At 36.9% G+C, this 17,527-nt stretch overlaps 1 protein-coding gene across 1 annotated transcript in view; it reads right to left on the bottom strand.

Moving 5' to 3' along the window:
- Nucleotides 1–17,527, bottom strand: part of ST6GALNAC3 (ST6 N-acetylgalactosaminide alpha-2,6-sialyltransferase 3) — a 528,622-nt gene that overhangs the window by 193,697 nt on the left and 317,398 nt on the right. The window contains exon 3 of the mRNA XM_013059239.2: nt 405–814. Coding sequence (XP_012914693.1) covers nt 405–814 — 410 coding nt within the window. The remainder of the gene's footprint in view (nt 1–404; nt 815–17,527) is intronic.

The following is a 17,527-nucleotide window of genomic DNA, read 5'->3' as shown; positions in this document are numbered from 1 at the left end:
GCTGTGTTTTGTTGTCTCAGGTAAATTTTTATCACAACTTCCAAAGGAGTTTAGGTCCTAAAGTTCCTTAACATTTCTGTTTTGAAACAGAAATGTGTATACTTCCTTTCGGCTAACATCCAATTTAACCGATAGCAAATTGAGCTAAATAAGAACAAATCTAAAGATATCTTGGGGAAGCATCCAGTATTTTTTGGATCCTCAAGCCAATCAAAATGGAGAGAACAGAAGGTAGTGTAGGTGGAATAAACGCGGCCTAGTTGCTGGCCCATCAAGTAATCGTAATAGTCAAAAAACATATAACAATCGATTTGAAAAATAACTCTGTTCATTTGATAGCTGGCAAAAGAACCCCGCAAGGGGCTAGCATAAAAGACAATGAGGCTGCCTCTCAGAGGACTCACCGGTCTTTCCCAGTCTCCTTCTTAAAAATGCCATCGCAGTAACTCATGCGCTTCTCAGTGGTCACGTAAATTTGGGCATTCGGGTAGACGTCAACAGTCTTTTTCAGCATGTTGTAAACGATGCCATTGCCGTCTTTCCTCATATTGCGGAAAGGGCCCCAAATAACATAAATAGTAGCATTTGCTTCCTTGAAAAAATAATCAGGGTTTTTTAGCAAAAGAGGAACGCTGGTATGGGACACAACCCGAATCATTGTCATGCGGCCCACATCTTCTTCATAGCCCTTGGTGGGGGCGTTGTTCATTCTCCAAATGCAGGATGACTGATCTATCTCATTCCCCACCTTCTGGCCAACCATCTGACCTGAGTTTGACACTATGGCGCAAAGGTCACAGTCCAGTTGCAAAGGCTGAAAAACAGAGAAATGAGACAGGGGAGAGACATGTAAATTAGTAAGTTCCAGCCATCCAAATAAGTTCCTCTTATTACATAGTCCCCGAGTGTGGGATTTTCTGAAATATTCGGACCAATCCTATAGCAGCTACCACAGGTTATCAAGGTAGGGACATGCGTCCATTTAAAAAGTGAATACAGACAGCTAAGAAATAATTTTAATTTCTACCCGCTTGTGTCTGTTTAAAATTAAATAGAAAAATAGTCATTTGTTTTCCATGCTAAATAATGACTTTTCATTTCAAAACCATAATTTCAAATGAAATAAGGCAATAGGAGAAGATTTAATCTCTTTAATAAAGACAGTGGCTAAAAAAAAAAAAAGAAATGCAAAGGAAATATATCTAGGCCTCAGTTCTGTATTTTACTTGTATGTATGAAGAGTTACGTAGCAGTTGATGAAAATATGAAAAATTCAGCAAATGACGAGGTTCTGAAAAAGATGTTCAGAACCAACAACTATTGAAGACAAGTCTCAGGTGGGCAAACATTTTATTAAAAACCCTTAAAAATTTCCCTGTATCACCATGTTAACTGGCCTTTGTGTTCTTATTTATTTTAGATGCATAATGAAAGGCTTCTTTTAAAAACTTGGGGAAGGGTTGTACAGAGATAATAATCTCTAGTGCTGGTCTAAGCACCACCCTCCTTGTTTTAAACCAATGAGGTTAACAGAGACTCATAGAGGGTAAAGCGCCAGCTTCCAGAACTTGCAGATGATAGATTCAAGTTGTAGTGGCAGATTCAAATCTAGATCTTCTAGCTCTAAACCCATTGCTCTTTCCATCATTCCCTAATTCCTTCCTCCCAGGCAAACCAAATCAATTCCTTTTGCCACTTTCCTCCTACGTGAGGAAAAGTCAGTCTATCTTTTAAAACAGTGTTAAAGGAGCAATGCACTCTGTTGATATACGTCTTTCTCATCTTCCTATTATGAGATTCCACATTTTGTATCTAACATTTGATTCTGTGTTTTTATTGTGCCTATTGGTCCAGTTCTTCTCACACTGAGTACTGCCCTTATTTTATTAGTTACGTTGTATTTTATTGTTTAATTATGTCTGTGCACTGTACAGTAAACTCTGTTAGGGTCTGTCTTTTTCATTTTAATCCCACTCCCGAGAAGTCCTGAGATGACTATAGGACCCAGTATAGTGGTTAAATTAGGCACTGAGAACAACTGAATCAGACTAATTTATTAGGAGGCTGAACACTGAACTCAGTATTAGGGAAGAAAGGGACTTTTCCAAATTCATTGAGAATTGTTGATTTAGATGAAAGAGAAACACAATCCAGAAGAAACCTATCAACACACAAACAGGTTCAGTCTAGGTAGGTAAATTGAGAGAGCAAGCACCTCAGAAAAGTCATCAGTAAAATTACCACACAACTGTCACAAGATGTCTTTCCTATCAATGGGAGGAATCCAAAGTAGTTATTGAGCAACTATGATATGCCATGTTCTAGAGGTTGGGGATGATTCAGCTGTGAAAATTTTAACCAAACTCCCTGACCTCATAGAGCTTACATACAACTTCTCCTCCACTGGGAGGAGAGAGGCAATTAATAAATCAGCATAGTATATGTTAGGTGAAGACAGGTGCCAAATAGAGGAAATTAAAGTAAAGAAGGGGGTTAGGATGCATGTGTGTGTGTTAGTGGAATGGTCAGAAAACGTCTGCTGGGGTTGGGTAGACAATGGTATTTGTGGAAAAATGAAGAAAATAAGAGGGCTGGCTATGGGGATTTGTGTGTGTGTGTGCATGCGAGGGTAAGAGTGGGGAGCATTCCTGCAAAGTGAAACCAAAGCCACCACAAACACCCCATGGCAGGAGAGGAACACAAGGAGAGCAATGTGGCCTGGCAGGGCATTCAGGAGAGTCAGAGGGTACTGGGATCAGAGAGATGACCAGGGAGACACCACGTAGGCACTTTTACTCAGGAGCCTTTGGAAGGCTCTGAATAGGGGAGGGGCTGATCTGCATTATATTTTAAAAGCACTAGCTGCAGTGTTAAAAACGACAAAGAGAAAAAGGGTAGAAACTCGGAGAATAGACTACTGTCACAATCATGGCAAGAGATGATAGTGCCCTGGACTAGGTAGGGTAGCAGAAGAAGTAGCAAGATGCTGGCCACACGCTGAACATATTCTGAAGATAAAGCCTATTGGGTTGACCAGTAAGAGGAAATGTGGAATCTGAGAGACAGGGAAGAATCAAGGATAACTTCAGTTTTTAGCCTAAACAACTAGAAGACTAGACTTGGCTTTAAATGAGCAGGCAAAGGCTTTAGGAGGAGCAGGATCAGCTGAGGAGAATGAGCTCATTTCTAGACCTGTTAGATTAGAGATGCTTTGAACACAGACTCCCTGCAGCTAATGTTATAATAGAACTACTCAAACTCCTTTAAAACACGTTTCCCCCTGATTATTGAAGTAATATGGGCTCACTGTAGAAACTTGGGGAAAAAAAAATAAAAACTCTCCATATTTCCACCACTTGACAACTGCTACAATCTTTCATGTTACTTTCCTCCTCTTAGATATATTAGGTTGAAAAATAGTAATTATAAAATTTGGCAACCATGGTTTTTCCACTAATTTCCCATCATTAAACTCTCCCATGCCAGTAAATAGTCACTAGAGATGTATTTTTTTAAAGATTTATTTGTTTTGGGGGCTAGGGACAGAGGGAGAAAATCTTTAAGAAAACTCCCACTGAGAGCGGAGCACCAAGGCGAGGCTCAATCTTAGGACCCATGAGATCATGACCCAAGCTAAAACCAAGAGTGGGAGGCTTAACCAACTGAGACACCCAGGCATCCCTCCTTAGAGATATTTTTAATGCTGATACAATATTCTCTTATGTGGACATACCATAATGTACCTATTGCCTACTGTTGGGCATTTGGGTATTATCTGGTTTTTTTTCCTTTGTATAATTGCTTTGATGAACATCCTTGTGTTTCCCACTGTATTTTGGATGCTAGCAGTTATTCAGTTAATTTAACTTTACTTCTTTTAGTTTTTATTGTTCACCTGTGAAATACACTAGATGGACAAATGTATCTATTTGTTTCATGTCAAAATGAAGGATTTTGAAAAAACCTGACTGGTTACATCCACAAAGTTCTGCTTAATGAAATTTCTTTTTTCCTGTATAAATAGATTCACTGAACTGTTAGAATCATGTAGGATTTGAACAGGGCTGGACATGAAACAGCATAGGCTCAGGCATGGACTGGACATGCCACTGGAGTCTCGCCATTTATGAAGTGTCTTAAAACTTGGCTATCAAAGGGACTGTCCATCACCCCTGCTACAATAAGATTTCTAAACAGCAGGTTAGAATAGTTCTGCTCGAAGTGGGTGAGTATATTAGGGAATTGGAAATGAGGTTCTGTGGGTGGTAGCATAGTGAAGACCTCACTGATGGTCAGATGGGGGCATAAGAGAATGCCTCTTAGGATGGGACTGTTATCTAAGACCTTCATGCATCTAGGAGTCACAGTTTTTCAGGGCAATGAGGAAGAACACAATATTCTTCCTGCCAAATGATTTGCAGCAGGGCCTAACATACATTACACTTAGCTGAGTCCTCCAAACCCACTTACAGTCATGCAAATCAATGCCTGATTTAAACTGTGCATGTCATATGGCACACTCCAACTTATCACCGAGATGCATATGGCGCAGGGAGGTTACATTCCATTTTCTGTTCCAAGAAGTTGCTTGACTGCATAATAAAAGCATTTTTGGGTATGGCTTCCACAAATTAAAAAAAAAAAAAAAAATCAGAAAAAGAAAAGATAGAAAGAGCCTCAGATGTGTTCTAATCTACAGATTCGCATCAGATTTCCCAGTCGTTGAGTGAATTAGCTGGTCGGCTGTAACAAGCCTTAATTTAGCTAATAAGAATCAGCATCCTGGTTTCACTTGACAATTGTAACCTCTGAAAGTGATCAATTAAGACATCACAATCTGTTTCATGACAACATATCGGGAGGCTGCAGCTGTGCAGATTATGAGGTCAGCAGCTGACTAACAACTTGAGGGCAAACATTGGCAACCACTGCCTCTTGTTTATGTAACAAATATGGAATTGGGCAGAGAGCTGGAAATGTAATGGCTTGGAGGATCGGTGGTGATCCTGAAATCGTCCCTTTCCTTTATATATTATGACCATAGCCAGAGTTGTAAGAGCCTTCCACGTACCTAGCCTGCTTGACTACAGGCCTGCCCGTCTGCCTGGCCTCCTAAATGAGGTACCAGGAGACATGGTTGCATATGGTGACACTCTATTTGCCACTTGGTGGCAGGGACCATTTTGCAGTACGTTGGGAGAGCCAGGCTAGATGAATGCAACAGTCCTAATCATAATCAGAAGCTTCAGGTAACACCAAGAGCTTGCTAAGGCTCAAGGGACTCACAGGCACTATGGTAAGCCATGATAAAAAAGAAATACCGAGGCACGAATAGACGGTTTTTGACCCAAGAGTTGCTCTTATCTGGTTATCTCAGTTCCTTTTATTAGTTTTATCCCTGCATCTTGTGATCTCAGCTTTCTTTGTTAAAACGTACTGCTGTTTCTTGAACTCTTTTATATTATTTGACTTGGGGCCCTTGCTCAAAAAATGTATTCCATATGTCTCCACTCGCTCAGTTCTGCCTCAGTAAGCAGTTTCTTTCCAGATTGAGGCCCTGGATTTTCTGAGACCTTTGGAAAGATTTAGCCAGCTCACTGTATCAAGTCCTATCTTAATTTTGAATTCTCCTTTTTAGTTGACTTGTCCTTATTTTTTTGCTTCTTTTCATTAAAAGCAAACTTGACCTCTTCATCTTCTTCTCTTGTCCACTCATAGCATCATCAAGGCAAATGCTTTAGTTGGGCTTGTGGCTCTATCTATAAACTGAGATTGCCACAAATATTCATCCAACCGTGTCTGGGCAACTGTGTCCCTGCTAAAGGAAAGCCCACAAACATCAAGTTGGGGGCAGAGGGAAAAGGAGAAGCAGGCTCTCCATTGAGCAGAGAGCCTGACTTGGGGTTCAATCCCAAGACCCTGGGATCGTCACATCACTGAGACAAAGGCAGAAGCTTAAATGAGCCTCCCAGGTGCCTCCAAACAGCCATTTACTTGAAGTCTAAAATGATGAAAAAAAAATTGTTTTAATGGTAAGATCACTGTATTTGATTTGGGTATTTCTCCCTTGCAAAAGGATACAAACTCTATACCTGCAAATCTGGTTATGAATGCTTGGCTTGAGGAAAGTTAAGAATTTGGCAAAATCTATTAACAACCAAGTAATTTTTACTTAGTACTTATTCTGTGAAAGGCACCATGAAGGATAAAATAATTTTAGAAATCTAATCAGTGTGAGCTTTTAATCTCAGTACACAGCTCTGAGGCATAGCAGAGTTCCATGATTAACTAGGGTCAATTCATTCACTATTTTAAAGGCCTTAGGGATTGCCTTGAAAAACAAGTCCTTTCTCTGCTAAAATGAATCATGACATTCGCTTCCTTATAAGAAAAAAGGACTTGATTCCCATCTCAGGCACAGGGAAAGGATGAGAGAGGGAGAAACGGAAGAAACAGAATGAGAAAGATATCTAAGCACAGTGTATTAAACTTATTGATAGAAACAGGATTAAACATCTATCATGGACCATTCATCCTGCCCGGCACTTTATTACATTATTCCATTCATTCTCATAATAAATTCTTCATAAGTTGGATTGTTTTAATTTCCCATTATAGAGTTGAGGAAATTGAGATGAACATGATATCCAGTGGGTACTAGACATCTTTCAGGTTAAAAAGAGGAGCATATGTTATCTCTCACAAAAGGCACTCATAGCACTAAGGGAAAGATATCAAAGAAATATTTATGATTAATTTGCATTATTTCTAATATACATTTAGGCAAATATCTCAAATCTCACCCACCTATTGTACTCAAATTATTGATATTAAATTATAAATTAATGATTTTAAACATCTTGGTGGCCAACAATTTTGCCAAAAGAGGACAATGTTTTTCAATTGATGAGAGGCTCCTCAGGGATATTAAGGTTTGCATATAAGCAGAATTAACCTCTCCTCTTTGGTAATGGTATTAGCATGGCATAAGAAATTATGTAGAAAATTTTTTCTTATTTTTTATTTGAAATCTGGCTGAAACTTCAAAGATAAACTAATCATGATCAACTCTATTAGCCTCAAATGGTTCTCCGCATCTTTACTTAGTTTTTTAAAACTTTTTCATAACAGCAGTGAGTTGTATTTCTTTCTCAAGCATTAAGTGATTACGATCCATGTCTGAGGGAAAAAAGGACATGGTGATGATGTTTTCAGAAGCTGCTCTCCGTGGCTAAAGGGAATATCTCCCTATGCATGAAAACTTCCTTGGGGTAAATTCAGTTTAGAAGCCCACTTGGCTGCTTTCAACTATTTGGGAATCAAAGTTAGCTCAAGACTGCCAAGCCTTTCTCTACCTCATGAGTCATTCTTCCCTCTGGACTTCTGCAGATTCCAGAATACTAGCTGATTGGGAGATTAGGTCCTTTCGATAGGTCCTTTTACAGCCACGCCAAATTTTATTTTTGTTTTATTAGGAGCATGAGTATTTGGCACAAAAAATGAACTTTGTTTGTAAAAATGCTGAAGAATGAAGCACAGGGAAATCAAGAAGCTCCTATATTCTTTGATCCTACGGGGGAGGGTGGGAAGAAGTTTCGCTCTTCTTTACCTCTTTTTAAGAATCTGTGACATTTTAATAATAAGGTTTATTTTCCTGTGTTTTAATAGAATTTATGTGGATCCTAGAAACCAGCTTACCATGACATGCCCAACAGATCCTTTCCCGGTTTAAAAAAAAATTTTAAAAAGGAAAAATTAACAAAACATGTCACCCACCCTGATTGGCAAGTTTATCCTTTTGTTACTTTGCAGTCACTTTTCTCTTCAGATTAGTACACATCTAGTTAAAGAACTCTTCTGTTTCTCTGCTCCAAGTTTACACACACACACACACACACACACACCCCACACAGACACGGACACATACATTTGTACGCACACGTGGGTGCAGTTATCCTCATCCAGCTAATGAGACCGCTCGCTCTCACAGCCACTTTTTTCATCCCGCTCCTTACCAACCACTCTGGAAAACTCTCCTTTTTTCTTCTTTGGGTAAGAACCTGACAAATTGCCCTGTCTTTTTTGAATGATATATTGGGACAACTGCCAAGCACTTTGCATTTTAATCAGCAAGAAGAATGAAATATTTAACCTTTCCTTTTTTTCTCTGTGAATAAGCTTATAGACAAGATAATTAGAGCTTATAGAATAGATAATTAAAATCTGAGAATTAAAACTTGCAAAACAGTGTGGTTTCCCCAGCAAAGAGAAATGGCCACATACGAAAGGTCACCTGTCAACCAGTTCTAGTTATTAAATCTCTGCATTTATCACTAAGGTGGCTCTATGGAAAACGAAGGTCAAGACATTAAATTATGAAACAGTCAGGATTAGAAAAGGTCACCAAAAACTCAAGTAAAATTTAACCAAACCTGCTACTTCTGCACCCAGAAGCAAACAGACACAGCCAGGGATGAAACACTACACTGAAGAGGGCTAATCTCTCTCCCCACACTAGTCCCATACTGAACATGAATTTCTATTTGACGCCTTGAAGTCTAAAATGAAACTTGCTCATCTCAAATAAAAACAGGAGCTTCGATAAATATTTCAGAATGAAAATCATGTTTGAATCGAACTAGCTTAAATTATTAAAAACATTGTTTTACACTCCTCTAATGGTTGCTTTCATTTCAATCATAAGAATGCAATTTAAAATATTGGCCATGGGGCACTCCTGGCACCCTAAATGCTTTACAGGACAATTAGCAACCCACCACTCACTAATTTACTACTTTAATATTGAAACAAATGAGATCTTCACTTTTCATCATCCAATTTGAGTGAGTTTGAACAGAGCAAGTTGAACAAAGCTCCAGAGATGCACTCTTCAGTTTGCTGTCATTTATTCCTCTACTCTTCATGAATGTCTTTAGAGTTTTAGTTTTTAGAGGCTTCAACATGTATAATGATGCCATTGGGGAATAGATTTTGCCTTTATTCTCCTTGATGTTCTTTTGAGGTCTTTCAAGTGAAAGGTACAAAAGAGGCATTAACAATCTGGCATTGTTTTTATTGCTTGACAAAGAAAAAAATGTATTTTAATTTTTCCCGTGTTTCAGGAATGATTAAGCAAGCTGTTTTCATCTACACCGAGTCACTTTCAGCAGACCTCTAACTGTGAGCAAAGAATTGTAAAGACTTTCTAGAGAGAAAGCAGCACAGTTCAACCAAGCCAGCCTATAAATGTACTACCTTGCCCCTTTACAAACCAGCATCTTTCAGTTAATGCAGCTTTCAAAAGGAGTGTATATAAATCACACACTACGAGTAACAGCACATAAAAAGACAGATTTGATAACCCATGGTTTGGCTCTGATTCTCTGTGGATTTGGGATATGGCATTTACCTTGATTTCTACCTGTGGCATTACATCTAAGCATAAAACTTAATATGGGGGTACATAAAAATGTTAATGTCAAGAAATAATTCTAAAACAGGTAACATAAAGCTATGTTTCTCAGTTGCCATAGATGATGTGCTCTTTTTATTTGGAAGTTCCTTGAGGGAAATGAATCTGTATAATCACGTAAGTATGCCAAAGGAAAACAGCTTGCATTCTCTGGAGTAGAAGGCAAAAAAACGAGTTTTCTCAAGCTAAGAGTTTTCTCCTACGGGCTGGAATCATGGAAGGAAATCATATTTCACTATCATTGGAAGGTCACAAAATTAGACTAATTTTGTAGCCAACTTACCTCTGGATTATTTTCCTCTCAGGATGATCCACTCAGGGACATAGTGTTAATATTCTACCCCCTATGTCATATCGGAAAGTAAGAAAGAACACTGATTCATGCTTTAATATTGGTATCTTAAAACGTCACTCAATTAGGGACATGGTTCTCAACTTAATTCAACAATGACCAGAAAAGCTTTAAAAAATGTGTAATGGCAATACTCTACACCCAACCACTCTTGACGACGGCACCCACATATAAGCTGTTCTTTTTTTTCAAGTTCCGCAGATGATTCCAATAGATATCTAGGTTTGAGAAATGTTGTCCTAGAGGAATTAGCAATGATAAATAAGGAGACCATAATGACTGATTACAGAGATGAAAAACAAAATGATAAAGGTCAATGCCTGGGGTACTATGTGCAGAAGATCCTAGGGTAGTAAATCTTGCCAATTAGAACCTTGAATACTACTAGATTGGTGAGCAGCACTTACAACTGAAATTAACCCAAGTCAGAGGCTATGAAGAGCAAATGAAGAAGATATTGGAAGTATGCATGTAGTACCAAGCATGAGAGCTTTTATTTCCCACAAAGTTATGTAAATTACATAACATTAGAGGTCCTCTGTATGTTCTGGTTAACATTTGCTTTGGAAGTAAGGAAGAAAATCACGTTACCTTATGAAGTTTCTTAATTGTCACGTGGAATTTCTGCCAGCATTGAAGTCTAGTTATAAACTGAACGTTTGTTCAATATAATTTTTTTCCCACCTTGTTTCATTTTCTAGGCTAAAGGATACTTTGAGAGGAAGGAGCTGGTGAAGATGGAGTGATTGCAAATGAAAGAGAAGGACCAATGAATGGAATAAGAATCCCGGGAAGACAGGAGTCAATAATCTCAGAGTATAGTTGAATGGTTATCCTTTGAAAAGACAGAGACACTTCTTCCTCTGAGATAGGAAAAAAGAATTAAGAATGAGAGGAGAAACCTTACAAGAGAGAACTGCAATTAGAGTTCGCTCAGGATTCTCTTGCATTTCTAAAAAGCAAGTAAGGGTTAATTATTGAGTGATGGGATACTTAGAAGTAAGGTTAACCAACTTCAGAAGAGGGATGGAATTCTGAGAAAGAGAATATTTTGAGCAAGAATCAAAAGGATTGCCAGTAGTGCCACAGCCAGAATTTAGAAATTATAGATTTTTGATGAGTGTGCTGCACGATTATACATTCTTTCTAGTACTATTCAGAAGCACAGAGGCAGGAATGAAGAAGCTAACCAGCTTGATTCAGGGCTGGATATTGAGGCAAGTGATCTACTGAAAGTTCATAGCTGAGAAATAATTGTGAGCACTAGTAACATGGATTCCCAGCAGAAAGTGGGAGGAAATGGTGGCAAAATGAGCAAATGGAGGAGAAAAGGAAACATGAATGTCTCAGCGGGGTTAGGTTCATTCACTGGAGACAGAGAGAGAGATGTGTGTGCTGTAAATCCCAAGACTATGCTTATTTTAGGAATAAGGAGAAAAATGTGGTTTCTGTAGGCTTTCAACTGTCTCAGGCTTCAGGAAATAAACTCTAGTTTGGAAATGTAAAACCAAAGGACAAAGGACATTCAAAATCATTATTTTTAAAAAGTACCAGCATGAGAAGATCTGATTTCACAAATTAACTTACAAAGATCAGACAAACCTTCCATCGCAGATAACTAGAAGAGCTGGAAAAAAATATAGAAACAATCTATTTGAGATCATCCAAGACTTAATAGGACAGTGAGGAATTGCCAGCCTGGAGAAATCTGGAACTTGGGGAGGTAGACCAACACTAAATGCTGCTTTGTCCTCAAGGCATTTGTGGCTCTGATATAAATAGCTGACTTCTGCTTCTGCAGAAATCAGAATCCAAAGCCCAAAAAGGATAAATCAACATCTACTCTGGACTGGGACTCCTAAGATGTATGGTAACAGTAAGTTTGAAATAAACTGGTCTACCAAAATCTCTTTCATCTTCTTTCATGCTGATTGGCTAGCTCTAAAAACTTCAACTTCAGAAACTGCATTATATAGTCCTGAACTTCTAATAACCATAGACTCCTGGAAAAAGCAAACAAAACAAAACAAAACAAAACACCCTCCAACCCTCCAAAATAAAACAACAATAAAAATCTTTTCTGGAAGAAGGTTAATAGCATACTAGGTCTCAAATTATTGTTACAAATAAAATTTCAAACACGATGCCCAACACACAATCTTAAAACCCAGACATATTAAAAGACAAAGCATCCATAGAGAAAACCAAAAGAAAGAATCCCGGATTGCCTGGGTGGCTCAGTTGGTTCAGCATCTGCCTCCGGCTCAGGTCATGATCCCAGGATCCTGGGATCAAGCCTCACATTAGGCTCTCTACTCAGTTGGTAGCCTGCTTCTCCTTCTCCCTCTGCTGCTCCCCTTGCTTATATTCTCTCTCTCCCTCTTCCTCTCTCTCTCTCTGTCAAATAAACAAATAAAATCTTTTTTTTTTTTTTTTTAAAGAAAAAAGAAAGAGCTCCATAGGAGCTCCACATATGAAATTACAGGGTATAGACTGAAATAATCTATGTTCACTACATTCAAGGAGATAAAAGCCAAGTGAAATGTTGACAGGAAAATGAAAACTATAAAAAGTGATGGAGTGTATGTAAAAAAGAACCACTTAGAAGTTCCAGAACTGTAGTGCCTGGGTGACTCAGTTGGTTAAGCATATGCCTTCAGCTCAGGTCATGATCCCAGGACCCTGGGACTGAGCCCCATGTGAGGCTCCCTGCTCAGTGGGGAGTCTGCTTCTCCCTCTGGCCCTCACCCCCACTCCTACTCTCTCTGTCTGAAATAAATAAATAAAACCCTTTAAAAAAAATCTACAACTGATATATAATACATGAAAGAAGAATTCAATGAATTTTTTTAATAACAAATTAGACAAAGCTTAAAGAGAATTAGTGAATTAGAAGATAAAAGCAAGAACAGCTGGGTGGCTCAGTTGGTTAAGAGTCTGCCTTGGTCTCAGGTCATGATATCAGGGTCCTGGGATTAAGCCCTGAGTCTGGGCTCCCTGCTCAGTGGGGAGTCTTCTTTTCCCTTTCTCCTTCTCCCTGATCATGTTCCCTCTCTCTCTCAAATAAGTAAATAAAATCTTTTTAAAATTTTTTAAAAAAGAAGATAAAAGCAAATATTCAGAATAAAACACAAGATTTTAAAAAATGGATAAGAGACACAAAGAACACACTTAAAAAGACCTAACATATATTTCTTTGAAATACCAGAGGATAGGAGAGATAGAACAGAGGATAATAGCTGAGAATGTTACACAATTTATTAGAATCCACACATTCGAAAGGTTAAGCTAATGACTCATAGGGAAAATAAATAAAAATCTACATCTAAACATAGCATAGTGAAACTTCATAAACACAAAAGCAAAGAGGAAATTCTAGAATTAAAATTACCATAAAAGAGCATATAGTTTGGGAGGGGATAAATGGACTTAAAATATTTTGAGGTTCTTCCAGTGTCATGGTAAATGTGCCAAATAAAATTATACTTTCATAAGCTTAGGATGTCTGGTGCTATTTCTAGGGCAGTACTCAAACATTTTGGTCTCAGGTGTGATTTATACTCTTAAAATTATTGAGGATTCCAAAGATAGTTTGTTTACATGAGTTGAACATATATCTGTATTTACCCATATTCAAAATTGAAAATGAGAAAATTTAAAAATATCAATTCATTAAAAAAAATATATACCCAGTCATGTTAACATGTATTTTCTGAAAAGTATTCTATTTCTCACAGAAATAGTGAAAAGAGTAGCATTGTTTATATTAAACTTTTGCAAATTTCTTTAGTGTCTAGCTTAATTGAAAATAGCTGGATTCGCGTATCTGTTTCAGCATTCAATACACTGCAATGTATGTTTTTGGTTGAAGCAGAAGAAAAAACATCCAGCTTCACAAAGATATGTAGTAGGGAAAGGGAGGTAATTGTAGATATTTTTCTTTGAATATATAACAAAATTTGACAAATGGTGATATCTTGAATTTTATTTGCAATATGGAACCTGAAGCCATATCAATAAAATTTTCTACTATTGCATTAGAATCCATTGGTCTATCTTATACTTTTCATTGATCTTTAATACTGTGATATATGATTTTATAACATCACACACTGGTCTTTGAAAAATATTAGTGTAATGAGTTATGCTGATATTTAATGTGTTGAAATTTTCAAATGTATATTTTAAACACATTCATTGATAATATCACTGGCCTCATCAGAAAAGCCTTTAAGTTCTGAAAAACCAGAAAGCTGATGGTGACAAATATAAGTTTTCCAAAATGCTAATTTTGACTTGAAAGCTCAATTCTTGTCATTAGTAAAATATGCTGTCTGTTATTTTCTGGAAGTGACAGGTTCACTTCACTCATTTTTAAGATGATGTCTGCCAGATACCTAAATCTCAATATTCATAATGTGTCTGTGGGCTGTTATTTCAAGTAAAAAATGGTATTCAATGAAACTTGCAACTCATACAAAATTTTCAGAATAAAAAGGTTGGGGAGAAAGATATATCGATGTAATTTACAACATTAACAACACTCACAAATAAAAACAAAATAAAACTTCTATATTCAACATTGTACTGCACATTTAATCATAAAATGTTGGAAACTGGGAATAAAACAATGATTTCTACTACCACCATTGTTTTGCAATATTATACTGAGGTCCTAACCAGTGCATCAAGGCAGAAAAAAAAAAATGAAAGTGTAAGAAATGGAAAAGAAGAAACAAGAATTACTCACAGATGATATGACACTATAAAAGAATGCACATATAATTTGTTATCATTTTTATTAGACTTAGTAGGATTGCTAGATACAAATCAATTGTATTTCAAGCAAATCAGCAACAGTGAAAGTAGAGGAAAGTATATCATTTATAACTGTATCACAATAAAGAACACCTAGGAATAAATCTAGTAAAAGATGTGCAAGACCTCTGTGGAGAAAATAACAGATCTTAAATGATAAACACTTTTAAGAATAACTCTATACAAATGAAGAGATATAATATATACATAGAATAGAAACTTTAATGATGTAAAGATGTAACCTGTCCTGAGATTGAGCTACAGATTCAAAGTTATCTCAGTCAAAATTCTAAATACCGCAGGATTTTTTTGTCAAATTTTATAAGCTCACTCTAACATGCATATGAAATGAAAAGGGCCATAAAAGCTAGGATACCCTTGGATAAAGAACAGGATGTTAACAGGCATAAGGATGGACAAACAGACCAATGGAACACACACCCAAATAAAACCCAAATAATATGGGATCAAAGCACCAAGCAGAGCAATGGAGAAAAAAAAAAAAAAAATCAGGCTTTGAAGAAAGGGGAGTTGGAAGAATTGAATCTTTTAAAAAGTAAGTCTAGACCCTTATTTATATGGAGGAGAATTAGAAAATTTTATCTGAAATATAGTACAACTCTATTAGAAAAAAAATGTAGGAGAAAAGTTTTATAACATCATAGCAGGACAACTTTTTCTTAAACAAGATACAAAAGCACTAACAATAAAGGAAAAGGTTGACAAAATAAACTACATTAAATTTAAAAATGTCTGTCTTTCACCAAAAGACAATATTAAGAGAGCAAACATGCAGGCTACAGGTGTGTGTGTGTGTGTGTGTGTGTGTGTATGTGTCTACTCTCTCTCTCTGCCACTCTGTGATGTGTATGTGTATACGTATATGTGCATATATATACATATGCATATCCTAAGAAGAGTCAATATATAGATATATAACAAATCCTTACAAATCAATAATTAATGATAGCATAGCAGACAGTCAAAGCAACAGAAAGATAGGCAAAAGATTCAGTCATTATATAAAAGAGGAAATTCAAATAGTAAATAAGCATCAGAAAAGGTGCTTGTCATTAGTAATCAGAAAAATGCAAATTAAAACAATGAGATGTTATTGCACCTCTACCAGGTTGCCTGGAAATTAAAATGTCTGCCAATATCAAATGCTAAAAAGAATGTATAAGAACTGGAAGTCTCAAACAATAACTGGGCGAGAGTGAGCTTTTCATAAACACTGGAAAATGAAAGCATTCTCCTGTATACTTGAAAAAAATATATATATATAATATATACCCTAAGACCCAAGAATTCTACTCCCTGCTATATAGCTTATACAAATACATTTCTTTATATACCAGGATTCATGTACAAGAGTATTCAAAGCTGCATTGGTTTTAACACCTTCAAATTGCAAATAACACAAACATTCATCAACACTCTTGTGCAAAAGAATACCATCCAGCATTGAAAAAAAAATGAACATGTATGAATCTTAAAACATTATGTCAAGCAAAAGCCAGACACAAAGGGACATATAGTAGAAGATCCTACTTATATGACCCTCTTAGTAAGCTATGAGTAGGATATTTTCTTAACATGATAAGGAATATCATTCTGAAATCATAACCAACATCACAGGGAACAATGCCCTGCTAGAGGCTGGGGCACCTGGCTGGCTCATGCAACTCTTGATCTCAGGGTCATGAGTTCGAGCCCCACACTGGGTGTAGAGATTACTTAAATAAATAAAACTTAAAAAAAAAAATAAAACAACAACAACAACAACAACAAAAAAAAATACCATACCTGGGACACCTGGGACACCTGGTTGGCTCAGTCAGTGAAATGTCTGCTCAGCAAGCCGTTTGGCCCAGATCATGATCTCAGGGTCCTGACATGGAGCCCCACATCCCGCTCCTTGCTGAGCAGGGAGCCTGCATCTCCCTCTCCCTCTGTCTTTTGCTCCCCCTGCTTGTGCTCTTTCTGCCTGTCTGTCTCTCTCTCTCTGTCAAATAAATAAATAAAATCTTTAAAAACAAACAAACAAACAAAAAACACCTAAAAGCCATAAGATTAAAAAATACACTAAGGCTATGAAAAGTCATTCGCTAAAGAAATCTGTCTCATTTTGTTTAATTTGGAGTCCCAGAAAATTATATGGAAACCTTACCCACCCTTCCTTTCTTTCTTTCTTCCTTTCTTTCTTTCTTTTTGTTGTTGCTATTATTGTTGTTAGGAGACTGATTAACATCCTATGCAGTAATGGTCTGGAAGATAGTTTGGAAAGTCTATACTAGATATGGTCTTTTCAGGGCTGGAAACAAGATGTGAATGCTCACTGATTCCAAAATTATTTTACATTGTTCTGAAAGTTCTACTCAATATAATAACTGAAGAGGCAGGGTTGGAGGAAGTATTCATACTGGAACAGAGGAAGAAAATCAGCATTATTTGCAGATGATATGCTAGTGTTCCTTGCAAACACAACAAACCAGAGAAAAGTGTTAGAACAGGAAAAATTTAAAGTGGTAGCCAGTTACAACATGGATATACAAAATTACCATTCATAGTACATCAGTGAAAAACAGAACTACAATAGAAAAATATTTAATGTATAGTATCACCAAAATGCAAAATACCCAGGGGTAAAAACTGATTAAGAAATTTGTGAATGCTCTAAGAAAAATGAACATGTAGGCCTCCAGTCCAGATATGGAATTATAAGTGGTTTTTTAAGGGGGAAATAAAATACTTGAGTGTCTACATCGAGACTAGATGCTTACTAAAGTTTATTTCAGTTCTGAAATCTGGTGATCCACTATCAAACAAGCTAAATAAACCCTTTGAGTTATAGGAATCCAATATTACAATTTAAATGTTTATTC

This window comes from Mustela putorius, unplaced genomic scaffold (assembly GCF_011764305.1).
Source record: "Mustela putorius furo isolate JIRA1106 unplaced genomic scaffold, ASM1176430v1.1 tig00003853_pilon_pilon_pilon, whole genome shotgun sequence".
Taxonomy (NCBI): Eukaryota; Metazoa; Chordata; class Mammalia; order Carnivora; family Mustelidae; genus Mustela; species Mustela putorius.
This window is presented reverse-complemented; position numbering and strand designations above follow the sequence as displayed.